The sequence below is a fragment of the Mercenaria mercenaria genome, chromosome 15, assembly GCF_021730395.1.
Source record: "Mercenaria mercenaria strain notata chromosome 15, MADL_Memer_1, whole genome shotgun sequence".
NCBI lineage: Eukaryota > Metazoa > Mollusca > Bivalvia > Venerida > Veneridae > Mercenaria > Mercenaria mercenaria.
In genome coordinates, this window is record NC_069375.1 from 29,128,062 (window position 1) to 29,148,624 (window position 20,563).

At 36.9% G+C, this 20,563-nt stretch overlaps 1 protein-coding gene across 1 annotated transcript; it reads right to left on the minus strand.

Annotated features, from left to right (window-relative positions):
* Positions 1-1,532: 1,532 nt before the first annotated feature.
* On the minus strand, positions 1,533-20,539 carry LOC123560723 (surfeit locus protein 1-like). The gene is made up of 9 exons (XM_053524895.1): positions 20,450-20,539; positions 17,065-17,172; positions 13,787-13,908; positions 11,315-11,497; positions 10,048-10,123; positions 9,253-9,300; positions 5,672-5,813; positions 2,771-2,852; positions 1,533-1,715 (listed from the first exon to the last, which is right to left on the minus strand). The coding sequence occupies exons 1-9, from the start codon at positions 20,480-20,482 to the stop codon at positions 1,595-1,597; spliced, it is 915 nt and encodes a 304-aa protein (XP_053380870.1). The 5' UTR covers positions 20,483-20,539; the 3' UTR covers positions 1,533-1,594.
* Positions 20,540-20,563: the final 24 nt, after the last annotated feature.

Consider the following 20,563-nt stretch of genomic DNA (forward strand, 5'->3'; position numbering starts at 1 on the left):
GTTTCAACATTCTTGTTAAAGTCGGACTCATGCTATCTACCTTGTAAGACCTATCACCTTATGAAATTTGAAGGTTTTAGGTCAAATGATTCTCTATTGATTGGAAACAGTTTTCCATGTTCTGACCCCTGTGACCTTGCCCTCTGATCGAGTGCCTCCAAAATCGATAGCGGTCATCTACTTTGCATTGTCTAATCATCTATGAAGTTTCAACATTCAGGGGCTACTGTTTCTCAAGTTATTAACTGGAAATGGTTTTCCATGTTCAGGCACCTGTAACCTTAACCTTTGATGGAGTGACCCCAAACACGATAGGGGTCACCTAGTCTGTAAGCCCTATCATTCAATGAAGTTTGAAGGTTCTAGGTCAAACTGTTCTCCACTTATTGATTGGAAATGAAGTGTGACGAATTCTGGCCCCTGTTACGTTGACCTTTAAATGAGTTGCCCCAAAATCAATAGGGGTCATCTCTGCATGACCCCTACTCTGCATGTCCAATCATCCTATGATGTTTCAACATTCTGGGTCAAGTGGTTCTCATCTTATTTTCCATGTTCATATCCCCGTGTCCTTGACCTTTGATGGAGTGGCCCCAAAGACAATAGGTAGTTTGTTTGTTTTGGGTTTAACGCCGTTTTTAAACAGTATTTCAGTCATGTAACAGCGGGCAGTTAACCTAACCAGTGTTCCTGGATTCTGTACCAGTACAAACCTGTTCTCCGCAAGTAACTGCCAACTTCCCCACATGAATTATCAGAGGTGGAGGACGAATGACACAATGTCTTTTATCAAATCGTCACAGAGAACATACACCCTGCCCGGGATCAAACTTGCGAACCCGCGATCCGTAGACAAACGCTCTCCCTACTGAGCTAAGCGGGCGGGCACCAAAAGTCTTATCACCCTATGAAGTTTAACGGATCTGGTGAAATGGTTCTCCAGTTATTGAAAATGAAGTGTAATGGATGGATAGGGCAGAAACAATTTGTCTCCTAGAGTGGGGGTAGAGGTGTAAACATAAAAAACACAGGGTAGTGTGCTTGTTTTTGTAGAATGATTTGAAAGGTAACATCTTCAGGAATAGAAACTTTACTAGAATAAAGATTTCATTGAAACTTCTTACAGTACATAAACAAACATATGCTCTTTAATATTGTGAAATAAAATGTATAGGTTCCTGTGCTTGTTTTTGCAATATCTGTCCAAGCATGAATAGATTTGGACATTACACACTGATTTCAATACATCATTTGGAAGTATTTAACATGTCTCATATTTTAATATCATATTTTGTCTATAGAAAGATGGTGATGTGGCCATTTCAATAAATTTTCTCTTGAGTCTCAGAGACTACCATTAATTCATCGATCAATTTTCACTTTCATATACCAAGTCAAGATTTTATTGTTCGTTATCTAGATAAATGTTAGGCCATTCCTACCTTAAGTAAGTGCACATGCACCAACCTCTAACTATAAGGTACACTGCATCACATTATTGCATGTAAACCATGATATTTATGTAAAACATATAAGAATTTGAAATCTTTTAATAATTTATCAAATTTAAAATCAAGAGTACAATTCATGTGTTTCATCTTTTAACATTTCTGTTTGCTTCTTGCCTGCTGATGAAAGCATTAACTGTTGATGGTTTCATTGGAGATCTGAACTTTGTAGCCCACAGGTAAGTGGTTATAACAGCTAAACTGGACCTGAAAGTAAACATGTCATTATAAGCATATGTATAGCATATGTATAGCATATGTATGCATGTTTGTCTTTTCTCAGTGCTTGACTTTGAATTAGAGCTTTGCCAGTAAAATCTTTAAAAAAAATTAACAAAAAAATTCTATGTTAAAAAGGGGCATAACTCTGTCAAAATTCTAATCAGATAAATGGGGATTGTTTCTCCTGGTGTAGACTTTGAGAGTAAATATTTATAGTTTCAAGTTAAAAGCTCTATGTTAAATAGAGGCATAACTCTGTCAAATTCAAATCAGAGTTATGGGGATTCTTCTTCCTGGTTTAGACTTTGATAGTAAATAACTATTTTAAGTTAAAAGTCAAAAGCTTTGATAGTAACAGAGATATTTGACTTCATCAAAACCTTTAATAAAAAAAATTCTAAGTTATAATGGGGCATAACTGTCAAAATTCAAACCAGAGTTATGGAAATTATTTCTCCTGGTGTAGACTTTGATAATAAATAACTATTTTAAGTTTCAAGTAAATAACTTTGGCAGTAACAGAGATATCGATATTAGACTTTATCAAAAGCTTTAACCAACGATGACAGCGACATCAAAGCTGATGCCAGGAAGAGTGCAGTAGCTCTACTTTTTCTGTGAGCTAAAAAAACAACATGCCAGAGTTGGGAATCAAACCCGGACAGCCACAGCAATAAAAATTTTCCTGCGTTCTAGACCAATATACCACAGAGAATAATGCAATTAGAAGTCATTAAATATAAAGCTTTATAATTAAGGCAGATTACCTCCGGTATCCTGTTACAAACACTTCTCTATTTTGAATGGAAAAATTAGTAAATCAACTAATTCTTATACGTTTCTGTCAGTAAGTGAGTAACTAAGTTTCAAGGCTTTGTGAAGAAGTTTAGCAATAATTTTCGGATACAATGTATCTAAAAACATCTTTTTTTTTGTTGTCATACGATCTGGAGGTCAGTGCTTTTAAATAAATCTCTAAACATATGACCTGTAAACTAATGAACGTCATTAAATGTTGACTAGCCACTATAAACACTTACCAAGTGACGATATAAGCAGCGTGCTGATTTCTTAATTCCACTCCAAGTTCTATAGGCTTAGGTTCATGTGGTGACTTTCTCACTAAAACAAAAAAGTCATTTAATAAGAAAGATATCATAATTGTATAACATATGCCTCCCTGAAAATGCTTGACACTGTCAAGTTGACAGAATACGGTACTAAACATGGCAGTCTGAAAGACGGCTATATCTTCCGCAACTGTTATGGATAGTGAAAGGGATAATGGTATTGGGTGGAACCATTTAACATTCGAGATGTGACCTTGACCTTAAGCTGGCAGGGGTGGATTTTGAATTTTTGATAAATGGAATATTACAGCCAAGTCATATTAAAATCCTTCAAGAGGTTAAGGAGATACAGAGCAGACATTACATGGAAGGCTCAAACCTTTGACCTCGAGTTGTGACCTTGACCTTGAGCCAACAAGGCTGATTCATGAGTTCTGCACTTGATGAGGTGTTTCATGAAAATCCTTCAAGGGGGTTTAAGAGATACAGAGCAGACACAAAATGGAATGCTCAAACATCTGACCCAGATTTGACCTTAAGCCGACATGGCTGACTAGTGAGTTCTGCACATCATCTTGATGAGGTGATCATTTGACTTAAGTTTCATGAAAATCCTTCAAGGGGTTTAGGAGATACAGAGTGGACACAAAATTTTGACCTTGACTTTTGACCTTAAGCCAACATGGCTGACTCATAAATTCTGCACATCATCTTGATAAGGGGATCATTTGACCCAAGTTTCATGATTATCCTTCAATAGGTTTAGGAGAAACAGAGTGGACACAAAATTGATGGCTCAATCCTTTGACCTCAAGTTGTGACCTTGACCTTGAGCCAACAAGGCTGACTCATAAGTTCATAAGTGATCATTTGACCCAAGTTTCATGATCATCCTCCAAGGGGTTAAGGAGATACAGAGCGGACATGAAATGAAAGGCTCAAACCTTTGACCTCGAGTTGTGACTTTGACCTTGAGCCGACATGGCTGAGTTCTGCAAATCGTCTCGATAAGGTGATCATTTGACCCAAGTTTTGTTATTACCCTCCAAGGGTTTTAGGAGACACAGAGCGGGCATAAAATGTTATGGACAGACCCAAGGATGGACCGAAGGATGAACGGAGACCATTCCTATAGCCCCCCCCCCCACCACTCGTGGCTGGGAATTAATAAAGTCCACACAAAATTCCTGAAAATATGTGTATGTCCATTTATGTCGATTAAGTATACCAAGTTTCATTTCTGTAAGATGGAAACTGAAGGAGGAGCAAAGTTGTAGTTGTAATGTTTCAAAGTCCGAAAAAATGGCCTTTAAAGGGGAATGGTACTTTGTCAAAATTTAAGGTTTGCTAATAGACTTATATACCAACATAAACTTGAGGATATTTCCAATTTATGTCATCATCTGGTAACTGATCTGGGAGCAAAGTGACATGGATTTTAGAATGCTTTCTGTCTTTTCTGTCACTGAAAACGAAGTAGGCAAGAATTTCATATATATATGGTCGTCCAGTTTAAGCACATGTCGCGCTGTTGTATTATCGCTGCCATTTTGAAAATTTTCAATCAGCATGTAAAAAACGATAAACTTAATGAAGGCAGACTTAAACCTTCTTCAACATGATCTTATGCATCAATCATGTTATTCTCGATTTTATTATAAACTACTTCGAAACTTATTTCAAATATGGCCGTTTTCAATAAATGAAGTGCCCGGGCGCTGTGGATGAAAACCGATTCTGCAGACGGCCTGAAATGTCGTACAAAATATTGTAAAAAGATCGCCAATATCTACAAGTTTGGTATTGTTTTCGAAAAAAAAAATATTTCTCAAATTTGTTACATAAAGCAGGCACCAATAAAAATGAACAAAAGATAAAAAGGCATCACATTTACGCCTGTTGCAAACTGTTAATCCGTAATGGTGACCCCTGCTAATTATGCATTGCAATTTTCTTGTTAATTGGACAATTTTTGACATTTATGCCTGTTGCAAACTGTTAATCCGTAACGATGGCCCCTGCCAATTATGCTATTTTCTTGTTAATAGGTAGGCGTCTTTTGATACGCGATAAACAAACACGACAGAACAAACGGTTTTATTCTGCAGAATTAGCATGCTTATATTGCCCAAAATCAACGATACTTATCTAAAAAAAAACCCAACTAAATAATAATTTTCGAATATTCGTTCCAATCCCTAATATATATTATATGATCTTAGGCCCAAGCGCTCTTGAGTTATTGTCCAGAAACCGTTTAACCTTTCTGGGTCACTGTGACCTTGACCTTTGACCTACCGATCTCAGAAACAATAGGAGTCATTTGTTGGTGATGACCAACCTATGAACTTTCATGATCCTAGGCCCAAACATTCTCGAGTTATCATCCGGGAACAGGTTGGTCTACATACCGACTGACCGACAGACATCTGCAAAACAATATACCACTCCTTCTTCGAAGGAGAAGGGGGCATAAAAATTGGAATAAAAGTGCTCTGTTATTTATATAACCACTTCAATGCTATTCACTTATTGAGTCAGGAAAAAAAAACTTATTGTCAAAAATACGAAAAGTAGTTAACAATGGTATCAATATCTGGAACTCTTATCTACTGTTGTTTTCAATGACAGTACACAGAAATCATTCTGAAACCAAATTGACACTTTGCTCACAAAAACCAAGGCTCATCCAAAACTATATCTTCGTGCGACCGACCTCCCTAAGCATGTCAATAGAATATTCATAAAGGTACAGAAGTAAACTGCTCTGCATTTTCGAAAAATAAGGTCCAAATTTTCTCTTAGTTTTTTTATGGAAAACTTGTTACAAAAACAGATGTAAACTTAAATTCAAGTATTATAATTGTTTACCCATTTTTGCATCCAAAAACACAGGGGCTGTTCCACATCGCTCTGCCATAACTCCAACTTTTCTTACATAATAGACATCACAGCCAGCTTTTTTCTCAGGACGTTCAAAGTCAAACAAAAATTTCCAAAACCTTGCGGATGTCTGAAAATTATATTTGAAATATTAGGCTAGTTGGTAGCTCTGTTAAACTGCACCATTTTGAGTAAGTGTGGAAAGTTGTTTGTTTTGGGTTTAACCCTGTTTTTCAACAGTATTTCAGTAATGTAACTGTGGGCAGTTAACCTAAGCAGTGTTCCTGGATTTTGTACCAGTACAAACCTGTTCTCCACAAGTAACTGCCAACTTCTCCACATGAATCAGCGGTGGAGGGTGAACGATTTGAGACACAATGTTTTTTATCAAATGATCATGGAGAACATAAGCCCCGCCCAGGGCTCGAACTCACAACACCACGATCCGTAGATCTGCGCTCTCCCTATTGAGCTAAGCGGGTGGGCTATGTGGAAATTTGTATCTAAGACTGCCCTTAATTGGAAGGTTATAAATGTCTATAAGGTGATATCTGCTTACAACACATTTTGTTATATTTCTTTATTTATTTATTTTGTTAGGTTTAACATCGCACTGACACAGTTATAGGTCATACTGCAACATTCCAGCTTTGATGGTGGAAGAAGACCCCAGGGGCCCCTGCATGCATTATTTACATCACAAGCTGGCACCTAGGTAGAACCACCAACCTTCCGTAAGCCAGCTGGATAGCTTCCTCACATGAAGAATTCAATGCCCCGAATGAAGCTCAAACCACATCGATGAGGGGCAAGTGATTTCAAGTCAGCAACCTTAACCACTCGGCCACGGAGGCCCCTCATTTTGTTATAGGAAAGGTTATAAGAGTTGTGACATGTGACAATCAGATTAGAACTTGTTTATATATTGGGCATGCATAAAGAACTTAAATTTGGCTTGGCTGCACTGTTTGCTTCAAACATTTCAAAAGGGCCTTTTGCTTAAACCAATGTTAGGAGACACCAAAGGTGTTGAAAATTTCATAATCTCTAATTAACAAACCCAATCAAACCATGTCTGCTCTGTTTTGGCCTGGGTTCTTACGCGATTCTATTTCATACACATTTGACGTTAAAACCGTCAACACCGTAACATTTTATCTAACTGTTTAGCATTCAAAATAAACATTTCTTCTTATACATGACCATTTTTACCTTGCTGTGTTGATAATTTTTAAGGACATATTTGTTACATGCTGTATAGCAGCTATAATCAGGTCTAATTGGTAGCATTTATTTCCATCAGTTTTTTGTTTTGTTTCATATTTCTACATTATTTCTAAAAACATAAATGCACTTTATGTATGATGCAAAAGTTGATAAAAGATGCTTTGGAATGTATTATATTTCGAATGTCTTGAGGCCTAGCTAATTTTAGAGCAACATAACTATTACATTTATCTAGCATAAAGCCACTGCAGCTCTATTAGATATTTTTTGGACAGCTTTTGTAAGGACTATAATGTCTGCAGCTAAAACTTTATTCTGTGGTTGTGTTCATAGAATTCAGTGATATTTAGTGTAAAAGTTTAGATTTGTTTGTTTGTTGGGTATAACGTCACACCGACACAGTTACAGTCATATGGCGACTTTCCAGCTTTAATGGCGGAGGAAGACCCCAGGTGCCCTCCAATGCATTAAATCATCATGGGCGTGCACCTGGGTAGAACCATCGATCTTCCACAAGCCAGCTGGGTGGTTTCCTCTGACAGAATCAAAGTTGATACAAAGCTAAGAAAATGGCTGCAAATAAAACTCTTATTGAAAACTTGACATCATTATGTTTGTGTTAAGTCCAAATTTCACATTCCGAAAACCTGCAACACTCACAGATGACATACAATCTTGTAAATATTTATTAGTGCCTAATTAAATAAACATGTGAGTTTACTTTTCAATCTGTTTGGCTGCGAATGCCTGAAATTTCAGGGTTCTAGCTTGAATAGCTTTTGAACATCATTTATAAATGCTTTTGTACTCTTTATCCAATAATTTTATATGATAAAAGTTTACTTACTTATTTTGGACTCTGTGCTAGTTTTTAACTGTATTTCAGTTATGTAAAGGTAGCAGCTCACCTAATGAGTGTTCCTGGATTCTGTACCAGTACTTGCCTGTTCTCTGCAAATATCTGCCAACTTCTCCACATAAAGAGGTGGAGGCCATATGATTTCAGACAAAATGCTTTTAATGAAATCTTCGCAGTGAACATACATATCTGCATTGAAATCAAACTCAATATGTCCAATGCAATCATCGCTTTCCCTAATGAGCTAATCAGGCAGACTCCAAGATTAAATTTTAAATGTGGTTATTGCGCATATTTACTACATAGGATATTTAATAAGCATTCTTAAGCAATTGATTTTCTTGAACAAGAGCTGTCAAAGGAGAATGTGCGCTCGACTATTTTGACTATTTCGCTGCTGGATAGTGAAACTGGGCATGTCTGAGGAAGCTGGAGCTGTCACTGGAGTGTTTAATGACTTCAATATGGATGAGGATATTGGACAGTAACTGAGAGAGAGCGAAAGTGCACCAAAACTTTAACCTGAAGTTCTAAGTAAAAAGGGGAAATAATTCATGAAATACTGGTGCTCGAGTTATGATCCTTATGTCATACATGTATGATGTGCGTGATGATGTTGAACAACTATTTTAAGTTTGAATCAAATCCTTTCTGTAATAACAGAGATATAGTGAAAATGCATCAAAATTAACCTTATATTCTAAGTAAAAGTGGGGGAGGGGGGGTAGGTTGGGGGAGGCATAATTCATAAAAAATTGGTGCCACAGTTCTAGACCTTGTGTCATATAATGTGGGTGATAAGGTGGAACAACTACTTTAAGTTTGAATCAAATCAATTTAGTAATAACTGAGATAAGAGTGAAACTGCACCAAAACTTTATACTGAAACTCTAAGTAAAAAGGGGGATAAATCCTGAAATATTGGTGCAAGAGTTATGCTCCTTGTGTCATATGATGAGACTGATGATGTCGAACAACTATTTTAAGTTTGAATCAAATCCTCTCTGTTTAATAATAGAGATATAGTAAAATGCTAAATTCTAAGTAACAGGGAGGCATAATTCATGAAAAACTGCTGACAGAGTTATGGACCTTGTGTTGTATGATGTGGGTGATGACGAGGAATAACTATTCTAAGTTTGACACAAATCCATCAAGTAATTACAGAGATAAAGAGAAAGTGAATAAAAATTTCAAAACCAAGGTGTGGACGCAGAAGGACGCAGACGCTGACACTGGGGTCGAGTAGGACAGCTCTCCATACTTCGTATAGTCAAGCTAAAAATGATTAAGATATGAACAACAATGTAAAAGTGGTTGTCTGTCTTGCAACTGCCAGAAAGAATCAATCAGAATTCATTATGTGAGTCGAAACCAGTATTGAACCCACTCGCAATCCATCTAAACTGTGCAGGCTGAGACACTTACATACATCTCACTAAATGAGTACACTGATGATTAATCAACAATCCTATGGACTTACATCTTGATCATCTCTGATGATTCCTACAATCTCTTGTTCTCCATGTACCTATAATGAAAAAAAATGTGCTAAGTATTAAAAACTTTTTTTAACTAGCTTGCTGGCAGCAAGTGATTCTGCCTTTGCGACCAGTGCAGAACAAAATCAACCAGACATTCATGCAGGCTGATCATGGTCTGCACTGTTCGCTATTCAGACAGTAAATTTTCAGTATACATCACTTTAAATGAAAAAATGGTACTACCGAAATTGAATGACATACCAGTCCATTTTGGAAATTTAGCAGGGTAAAGGTTAAACTAGCTTTATAATGAAAATGACCATTTTCGCAGTACTGTTCTCGTCTTTTCTGCTCAAAAATGTTTTGGATTGTGGGTATCATAATTTTCAGCTCTCAAAATCAAAATATTTCTTTGTAAATTGCATGAACCAACAAAATAAAGAGACATACAAAAATTCTACATTACAAACAAAAAAGAAGAAGGAAATTCCAGGCCATTAATTTTATATATGAGCCGTGCCATGGGAAAACCAACATATTGGCTTTGCGACCAGCATGGATCCAGACCAGCCTGCGCATCCGCGCAGTCTGGTCAGGATCCATGCTGTTCGCTTTCAAAGCCTATTGGAATTGGAGAAACTGTTAGCGAACAGCATGGATCCTGACCAGACTGCGCGGATGCGCAGGCTGGTCTGGATCCATGCTGGTCGCAAACCCACTATGTTGGTTTTCTCATGGCACGGCTCATATATTAAAGAAACTATCTCAAATGACTTTAAACTATTTTACACTACCTGTCCCTTCCTTCTGTTCTCTTCTGATGCAAAAATAATGTCTTGATACCATCCTCTGTTTACCAGAATTGTCATGCTAAAACAAGCAGACAGGTAAGTATATGAATTAGTATATGCAAAATTTAAAAAATATATCCTTTTAAACTTTAAGATTACAATATTACATTTAAAGCCAAATCCTGGGAATGAACCAGTTCTTGACTATTCAGTTTATTTTATAACAAGCTGTGATCTAAGTTATCTCTACATTTACCCACTGGTTAGCACAGGCCCCCATGAGCCTAAAAAAGAGTACAAAACCTGCTCCCATTATAAGTTAAGTCTTGGTATAATCAAACAGGAATTCTTATATATCTTTCAATAAGCAAGATACATTTTCTCTGCAGAAGAGTATGAATTTGTCAGTCTAGATAGAGGGCTGTAACTCCATCAATTAGCACACTGCCAACTTACAAGACACTTGAACATAGTAAACTCTTCACTGACACCAAATTTTATCTGCATAATTATCTTCCATTATTTCATCGATAACATCTCTATTCCTATTACAGTTTTCCATAAAATAGGAGGGCCATGCACTGCCTGCAGACCCTTATATCCTCTCCTGAATAGACCTTTTGAATGTTTTTATTACCATTATTGCTAAACGTCCATTCTAACTGACATGAAAAAAGCTCTTGCTATGATGCTACAGACCAAGTTTGGTGTTATCCTGACCATAAGGTTTAAAAGCCTTAACATGTTTAAGTAGAAGTGTTAACAATGGACAATGGGAACTATACCATCCACTTCATAGTACATTAATAGCTAACCATAAACTAAAAGAAGCCCAAACATGTTAAAGTAAAAATGTTAACAATGGACAATGGGAACTATACCATCCATTTCATAGTGGATTAATAGCTAATAAACTAAAAATATTGGTACATAAAAACAGGCATACTCAATTGGGCATTAGTTGAACATGTTAGATGTCTCAAATTAGCATTAAATTAAATGAGCCGCACCATAAGAAAACCAACATAGTGCATTTGCGACCAACATCAACCCAGACGAGCTTGCACATTCGCGCAATCTGATCAGGATTCATACTGTCCACTAACAATTTCTCTAATTGCAGTAGGGTTTGAAAGCAAACAGTATGGATCCTGACAAGACTGCATTGATGCGCAGGCTGGTCTGGATCCATGCTGGTCACAAATACCCTGTGATGGTTTTCTCATGGTGCGGCTCAAATATTACAAAACAAGAATCAGATACCACTTACTCTCTGTCTGCAAGCTTGAAAGGTGTGACAACATGTACTCCTGGAGAGCGATTCCCTGGTATATAATGGGTCTGTAAAACCTCTGGCGAATCCTGACGAGGTCCTATATATACCTCATTTGCATAATCAAAGTGTCCCCTAACTTTAACTGGATACAAATTAAGTTTCTTGATTTCTTCCAAGCTGAAATGTAAATACATGACTTCAAACGGCAAAATCTTCATGATCTCATTATAACATGCAAAGTTTCAATCTGGAGTACTGCCTACATGTGTAAGTTCTATATTAAGTATTCATTACCTTAGGAGGGACTTAAATGTGTAATCAAATATTTTTCATAAATTTACATTAATATGTGGTACCGTTTCTTCAAATGGAAGTTTTAATTATCTTTTTTAAATTAGTGGTTATGCTGATCCACAATAACCTTAAATCTTATCTAATATAAAATACGTGTAATCTATGTAAATATGTACTTTTACAGTATTTAGCCATCTTTGCCTGAACAAAGAAAACTAACTCACAAATGAACTGATTTTACAGAATTTCTAATTTATTCAAATGCACATGATCTTGATATATTTGAGAAAATTTAAGTAAACAATTAAAACATTCGGTTGAATCTTCATAAGTGGCCACCTGTAGTAAACAGCCATTAGCATTAAGCAGCCAGTCAGCTGACATCTCAAACAGACTTTTTGTTATCTTTTCAGTTTGTTTTAGGTAGCCACCTGTCTTATTTCTAAAAGTAGCCTGACAATACGACTGCTTCCTTGACTGCTTAATACAGGCTTGACTATAAACACTTATGACCTAGTTTTTGACCCCACCTGACCCAGATTTGAACTTGACCTAAAGATCATCAATATTAACATTCTGACCAAGTTTCATTAAAATATGGTCATAAATGTGGCCTACAGTAACAGAGTGCAAATTAGCTTTACCTTTGATTTCGCCTGGTGACCTAGTTTTCGACCCCACATGACCCAGGTTCGAATTTGACCTAAAGATCATCAATAATATTCTAACCATGTTTCATGAAGAAACAGTCTAAACTGTGGCCTCTACAGTGTTAACAAGTTTTTCCTTTGATTTGACCTGGTGACCTAGTTTTTGATGCCACCTGACCCAGATTTGAACTTCACCTAAAGATCATCAAGATTACAATTCTGACCAAGTTTTATGAAGATGAAATCATAAATATGGCCTCTAGAGTGTTAACTAGCTTTTCCTTTGATTTGACCTGGTAACCTAATTTTTGACCCCACATGACCCAGTTTCGAAACCGGCCTAAAGATCATCAAGATTAACATTCTGAGCATGTTTCATGAAGATACACTCATAAATGTGGCTTTTAGAGTGTTAACAAGCTTTTCCTTTGATCTGATATAGTGACCCAGTTTTGACCCCACCTGACCCAGATTTGAACTTGACCTAAAGATCATCGATATTAACATTCTGACCAAGTTTCATTAAGATATGGTCATAAATGTGGCCTACAGAGTGTAAACTAGCTTTACCTTTGATTTCACCTGGTGTCCTAGATTTTGACTCCACATGACCCAGATTCGAAATGGACCTAAAGATCATCAATATTAACATTCTGACTAAGTTTCACGAAGATACAGTCATAACTGTGGCCTCTACAAGTTTTTCCTTTGATCTGACCTGGTGACCTAGTTTTTGACCCCACCTGACCCAGATTTGAACTCCGCCTAAAGATCATTAAGATTAACATTCTGAACAAGTTTCAGAGAGATATTGTCAAAAATGTGGCCTCTACAGTGTTAACAAGCTTTTCCTTTGATATGACCTGTTGACCTAGTTTTTGACCCCATCTGACCCAAATTTGAACTTGACCTAAAGATCATCAAGATTAACATTCTGCCCAAGTTTTATGAAGATATTTAAGTCATAAATGTGGCCTCTAGAGATTCGACTTTGGCCTAAAGATCATCAATATTAACATTCTGTGCAAGTTTCATGAAGATACAGTCATAAATGTGGCCTCTAGAGTGTTAACAAGCTTTTCCTTTGATTTGACGTGGTGACCTAGTTTTTGACCCCTGATGACCCAATATCGAACTCGTCCAAGATTTTTTTGAGGGTAACATTCTGACCAAGTTTCATTTAGATTGGGCCAAAATTATGACCTCTAGAGTGTTAACAGTCAAATTGTTGATGACGGACCACTGATAACAGATGACGGACACAGGGCAATCACAAAAGCTCACCTAGAGCACTTCCTGTTCAGGTGAGCTAAAACAGAGAGACAAAGTTTTTTTTCCAACTTGTGAATTCCAGCATAAATACACTGTATTTTATTGGGATTAGTGTGAATTTTGACCACAAAGTCACCTGAAAAAAATTACTGGTAAATCGATCTATAAATATTGATCAGTCAAACAGCTTCTATTATAAATCTTTTAAGATATGAGTACCAGAAGTAAAAGTTACAGTTAAAATTCTCACTCATTAGGTAACTCCAATGGTTCCATTTCATATCGATCTTTGATGGTTGCTATCAAATCTTCTTTCCATTTCTTCCTCTTAATCTGCCAGTAGGCTAAGAATACACATGTGACTGGACATACCTAAAATGTATGGCTGAATTATACAAAAAGAATGACTCTACTCTAACATGTCTACTGGTTGACATGTTGAAATGTCAACAGGTTTTATATGTGATCAATTTTTTAACTAGTCACTGCAGTGTCAAGATGTTTTCTTGTTTTTGCTTGGTTCAGAGCCACTGTGACCGAAACAATTTCTATCACATGGCAACTTTTCTAGATACTGTAGATACTATCAATGGAAGAAGATCCCATGTGCCCCTATAGACCTGCTAAAATGCAAAACTTGTGTGACTTGATTGCCTTCACTGAAGAACGGGTGAAACAAAAGCTCTACTGTTTGAAAAATTTCAAATAGCCCAGCTAAAAGTCATTGCTTTACAAATCTTCAGCAGTCATGACACTTTACTGGCCAAAAAGACAACAAAACAAAACAAGAGGGTCAAGATGGCCCTAGGTCACTCACCTGAGTAACACACCATAACAGTGTAAACATTTTTGACCTAGTGATTTAATGGAGACAAATATTCTGATCAATTTTCATTAACATTGGACCAAAAATGTGACCTCTCGGGTGTAAACAAGGATTTTCTTTGATTTGGCATAGTGACCTAATTTTTGACTCCATGTGACCCAGATGTAAAATCATCCAAGACTGAAAACAAACATTCTGACCATTATAAGAATCAACAAGAGCTGTCTGAGGACAGCAACGCTCGACTATTCAACAGACTTGTCAATTGAATGAATACAAAAGTTGAAAAAGGGGCATAATTTTGTAAAATGCAAAGTAGAGGTATTGAACCTCTGTACTGCATGTCATATCATGACAGTGAACAAGTGTGTGAAGTTTCAATCCTTTCCAATTTGTGGATACTGAGATACCAGCTTACATACAAAAACTTAACAAAAAACTGCTAAGTCAAAGGGGCATAATTTTGTAAAAATGCCAAGTAGAGTTATGGGACCTTCACAGTGCATGTTAGATCATGACAGTGAACAAGTGTGTGAAGTTTCATTCCATTCCAATTAGTGGATACTGAGATATCAGATTACATACAAAAATTTAACCAAAAACTGCTAAGTCGAAAAAGGGGCATAATTTTGAAAAAAAAGAGAGTAGAGTTATGGGACTTGCTTAGTGCATGTCAGATCATGATAGTGAACAAGTATGTGAAGTTTCAATCCATTCCCATTAGTACTGAGATACCAGCTTACATACAAAACCTTAACCAAACATTTCTAAGTCGAAAAAGGGGCATAATTTTGTAAAAAAGCAAAATAGAGTTATGGAACCTGTGCAATGTAGATCAGTTCATCACAGTGAATAAGTGTGTGAAGTTTCAATCCATTCCCACAAGTGGTTACTGAGTTACCAGCTTACATACAAAACCTTAACCAAAAATTTCTAAGTCGAAAAAGGGGCATAATTTTGTAAAAAAGCAAAATAGAGTTATGGAACCTGTGCAATGTAAGTCAGTTTGTCACAGTGAATAAGTGTGTGAAGTTTCAATCCATTCCCACAAGTGGTTACTGAGATACCAGCTTACATACAAAACCTTAACCAAAATCGGGACGCGGACGCCGACGCATGGGCGAGTGCAATAGCTCACTATTCTATGAATAGTCGAGCTAAAAATGTGGCCCTTAGAGTGTAAAAAAGCTTATTCTTGTATTTGACCTGGTGACCTAGTTTTTGACCCCATGTGATCTAGATAAAAATTCTTCAGAAATTTCATGCAGACAGACATTCTGTTTGTTTGTTTGTGTTGGGTTTAACGCCGTTTTTCAACATATTTCAGTCATGTTAACAGCGGACAGTTAACCTAACCAGTGTTCCTGGATTCTGTACCAGTACAAACCTGTTCTCCGCAAGTAACTGCCAACTTCCCCACATGAATCAGAGGTGGAGGACGAATGATTTCAGACACAATGTCTTTTATCAAATCGTTACGGAGAACATACGCCCCGCCCGAGGATTGAACTCACGACGCCGTGATCCGTAGACCAACGCTCTACCTACTGAGCTAAGCGGACGGGTGACAGACATTCTGCATTTTTCATTTGATATGCATGGCAAATGGACAGACATTCTGACCATTTGCCATACATATCAAATGAAAAATGCAGCCCCTATTGCATACACAAGGTTTTTCTTTGATTTTTACAGGTGACCTAGTTTTTGACCCGAGACGACCAAAAATCGTCCTAGGGCTAAAGATCATCAAGATAAACATTTTGACCAAGTTTCATGAAGATAGGGTCATAAACGTGGCCTCTAGCATGTTATCAAGTTTTACCTTTGATTTGACCGGATAACCTAGTTTTTGACCCAACATGACTCAGATTCAATCTTTACCTAGAGGTCATCAAGAAAAACATTCTGACCAAGTTTCATAAAGATTGGGTCACAACTGTTGCCTCTAGAGTGTTTACAAGCTTTTCCTTTGATCTGACCTACTGACCTAATTTTTTACCCCACATGACCCAATTTCAAAATAGACCTATAGATCATCAAGACAAGTTTCATAAAGATTGGGTAACAACTATGGCCTCTAGTGTTAACAATGCAACTGTTGACAGACACCTCATGACGGATTCCTTGAGCACCTCATGCTCGGGTGAGCTAAAAAACCATAAAAACCATTCTCGTCTTCATCCGGAGTTTGAACTGAATAACTTAAACAAGAGGTGTCAGATGAGAAAGTATGCTCAACTTCTTTGATGCCTGAATAAAGATTAGGCATATATACCTGATGAAACTGAACATTCATTGGATTAATTAATGTGCCATGTGAACTGGGTAATGAATGTTTACTAGATCTGATGTGCCATGTGAACTGGGTAATGAATGTTTACTAGATCTGATGTGCCATGTGAACTGGGTAATGAATGTTTACTAGATCTGATGTGCCACGTGAACTGGGTAATGAATGTTTACTAGATCTGATGCATGACACTGGTGACTGATCTGAATGCCAACCACAGGTGTTTTTTTTTATACAATTTTGGTTTCATACTAAAGTCAATTTGTTCTCTAAATGAAACACTTCTTGGAATCTGTAATCAGAAAGCTTAGAAACTGCTCTAGATAATATATATACATATAGCTAAACATCTGAATCCTTTTGGGACTTCAAACTGATTTAATCATTAAAAGATTTTAAAACATATTACCAACAAAAGATTTCTGGCATCAAGAAATAGTGATCCTCTCCCAGGTTGTTTTCTAACCTGTTGTTGAGAGCTGAACCATCTACACCCACATCTTTCTATTCTTGTGTACTGCAAACAGATAAATTAAACACAATGTAGATGTTGCACATGGAGTACAATAAACCATGCAAATAAGACTGCCAAAACAATGTCATTTGTATATTGCAATAATTTTAATTCTTTCTTGTCAGATGCAAACAACTTAATACTTTAATAGAAATTTCATATAAGAGCTGTCACAGGAGAAAGATGAAGGTTAGTGCACATCTGAGGAAACTGGAGCTGTCACTATTTAATGAATTCAATGGTGGATGAAGATATTGCACAATATCTTGAGTCTGTGTCAAAAATATTAAATAACAAGAGGGCCAAGATGGCCCTAGGTCGCTCACCTGAGAACCAAACAATAACAGTGTAAACATGTTTGACCTAATGATTTCATGGAAACAAATATTCTGGCCAATCTTCATTTAGATTGGACCAAAAATGTGGTCTCTTGAGTTTAAACAAGTATTTCCTTAGATATGACCTAGTGGCCTAATTTTTGACCCCAGATGACCCATATTCAAACTTGACCTAGATTTTATCAAGCCAATCATTCTGACCAAATTTCATGAAGATCAATTGAAAAATACAGTCTCTATTGCATACATTGTACACAAGGTTTTTCTTTGATTTGACCTAGTGACCTACTTTTTGACCTCAGATGACCCATATTCAAACAGTTAACTTGACCTGGATTTCATCAAGGCACTCATTCTGACCAAATTTCATGAAGACCAATGGAAAAATACAGTCTCTATCGCATACACAAGGATTTTCTTTGATTTGACCTAGTGACGTAGTTTTTGATCATAGATGACCCATATTCTAATCTGACCTAAATTTCATCAAGGCAATCATTCTGAATAAATTTTATGAATATCGTCTGTAAAATGCTGCCCCAATTGTGTACACAAGGTTTTTCTTTAATTTGAACGGGTGAGCTAGTTTTTGACCCCAGATGACCCATTTTTTAAACTTGGCCTAGATTTCATCAAGGTTATCATTCTGACCAAATTTCATGAAGATCAGCTAAAAAATACAGCCTCTATCGCATACACAAGGTTTTTCTTTGATTTGACCTAGTTTTTGACCCCAGATGACCCAGTTTCGAACTCTGCCTAGATTTTATCAAGGTTATCATTCTGACCAAAATTCATGAAGATCAATTGAAAAATACAGCCTCTATCACATACACAAGGTTTTTCTTTGATTTGACCTAGTGACCTACTTTTTGATGCCAGATGACCCATATTCAAACTCGGCCTAGATTTCATCAAGGTTATCATTTTGACAAAATTTCATGAAGAGCAGTTGAAAAATACAGCCTCTATCGCATACACAAGGTTTTTCTTTGGTTTGACCTAGTGACCTAGTTTTTGATCGCAGAAGACCCATTTTCGAACTTTGCCTAGATTTCATTAAAGTTATCATTCTGACAAAATTTCATTAAGATCAGTTGAAAAATACAGCCTCTATCACATACACAAGCTAAATGTTGACAGACAAACAGACGACAGACAGACGACGGACATCGAACGATCACAAAAACTCAGGTGAGCTAATAAGAGAGGTAAAGTAAGTGTATCAAAACACTATATTAGTATAATTCTAAGCAAAAAGGGGGCATAATTCATAAAATAATGGTGCAAGAGTTATGCTCCTTGTGTCATATGATGTTCAACAACTACTCCAGTAACCGGACGCCTAGCCTGCGTTCTAGCCATCCGGCTAGCAAATCCTGAGGGGATTTTCTAGCCGTCCGCTTATTGATTTCTTAATGAATAAGTAATGATTTTGTATGGTTTATTATACTGTGAAATCATTATTATTCGTGGGGGATTAATTTTCGTGGATTTTGTGGTTCAGCTCAACCACGAAATTAAATCCCAATGAACAAATTGCGCCCATGATAATGTAAATATTACACAACAATGCGAAATGTCCCCCACCCCCCACTCCCACCCCTACAAAAAAACACCAGACACTATAGTTGCTATTGAATAAATACAATTTAAACAGTTAAAATTCAAGTATATTTCATTACAGTTCAAAATGCACCAGAAAGGATATGAAAAAGTTCAGACATTGACAATTTGAATTTGTTACAGCCTCAGTGCTTAAGTTTATTTAGTAAATTTATATTCTTGATTCCTATTAATTTATTTGTTTTTGCACTTTTTCTGTGCACAATTTCTGGTCAGGTTTTGCTTAGTAGTCATGGTTTTCAGCTAGTTTGCGGCATGTTCGCAGCAACTAGTTCGCGGGATGTTTGCAGCAACTAGTTTGCGAGATGTTCGCAGCAACTTGTTCACGGGAAGCTCACAGCTACTTGTTTGCGGGAAGTTTGCGGCAACTTGTTCGTGGCAAAACTTATTTGCATGTAACTGATAATGTTGTTCCCTTGCTCTGGATTTAATGTTGCTCTCTCAACCGAGAGGAGGGCCTGGAGCTCACACCCCCACCCCCCGTCTATGGACCTCTCCTCTGATCACGTGACCTTCCTATGTCACGTGACCTACCGTAACACCGGTCAGTCAGTGCTGAAGAAGGCAGTGAGACACTGCCGAAAATTATACTATAGGTAAAATATTTTGCTCTGAGCATGGAATTTCTTCATCATAATTTGCATGTGAAAAGTGAACACCAAACGAACATCCGGCGAACATTATATCAATTGTATCAAAAGTGTTCGTGGCATGTTTGCAAGATCGCAACAAGTGTTCGCAGCAAACTATAACTATAATATTTCCATGAGGGCAAACTTTTTTCATCACAGCGCTAGCCCTGCTTTTTCATTAGGAAATCTTAGTAAGTATTACAGGATGGCTAGATCGCAGGTAAAGCGTCTGGTTATTGGACGGCTGGACACTTCCTTCTTTGAAAAGAGTGTGGGAGGAGGAACTATTCATATTGGACAGTATGAATATCCATTTCCTTGAATTTCTGTCCTATACGTGTTTAAACATTTAAAGCATCAGCAGTGATGAAAATTTCATCGGATATTTCCTCCACTGTCTTAGTCTTTTGAGGGAGATATTGCTCATAAGAAAAATAACTCAGTATTTCCTAGGATCGCGTCTAATTAGTTTCGACCACCGAATGCCTATGGTCTTGTTCTTAGTGTCTGGGACATACTGTTAAAACTAATAAATGACGAGCAAGCACAAGCTCATTAGGTGCAAAGTAAGTTTTTTTAGTTATACTATGTTTGAAGGTATGTCAATGGTTAATACAAATCTAAACATTAAGATAATTAGATTAAAAAGGGTTTTAACAATTAAAATGATTAAAAGGTTTATACCTTTAGCAAGTATCTGTAAAATTTTGGGAACATGTTACAAAATGACTTTGCATGGGATAAATAAGCATTAACACCGGCTGTCCTGCTTGTTAATATAAGACGGCGTCTGATTGG

Excerpts from the sequence above, each read along its gene's own strand:
- LOC123560723 (XM_053524895.1), bottom strand. The coding sequence starts at position 20,482 with ATGTTCCCAAAATTTTACAGATACTTGCTAAAG. Across the intron at positions 13,909-17,064 it reads ATGCCAGAAATCTTTTGTTG|GTATGTCCAGTCACATGTGT; the intron begins GTAATATGTTTT and ends CATACATTTTAG. Across the intron at positions 11,498-13,786 it reads CCATTGGAGTTACCTAATGA|CTTGGAAGAAATCAAGAAAC; the intron begins GTGAGAATTTTA and ends TTTACATTTCAG.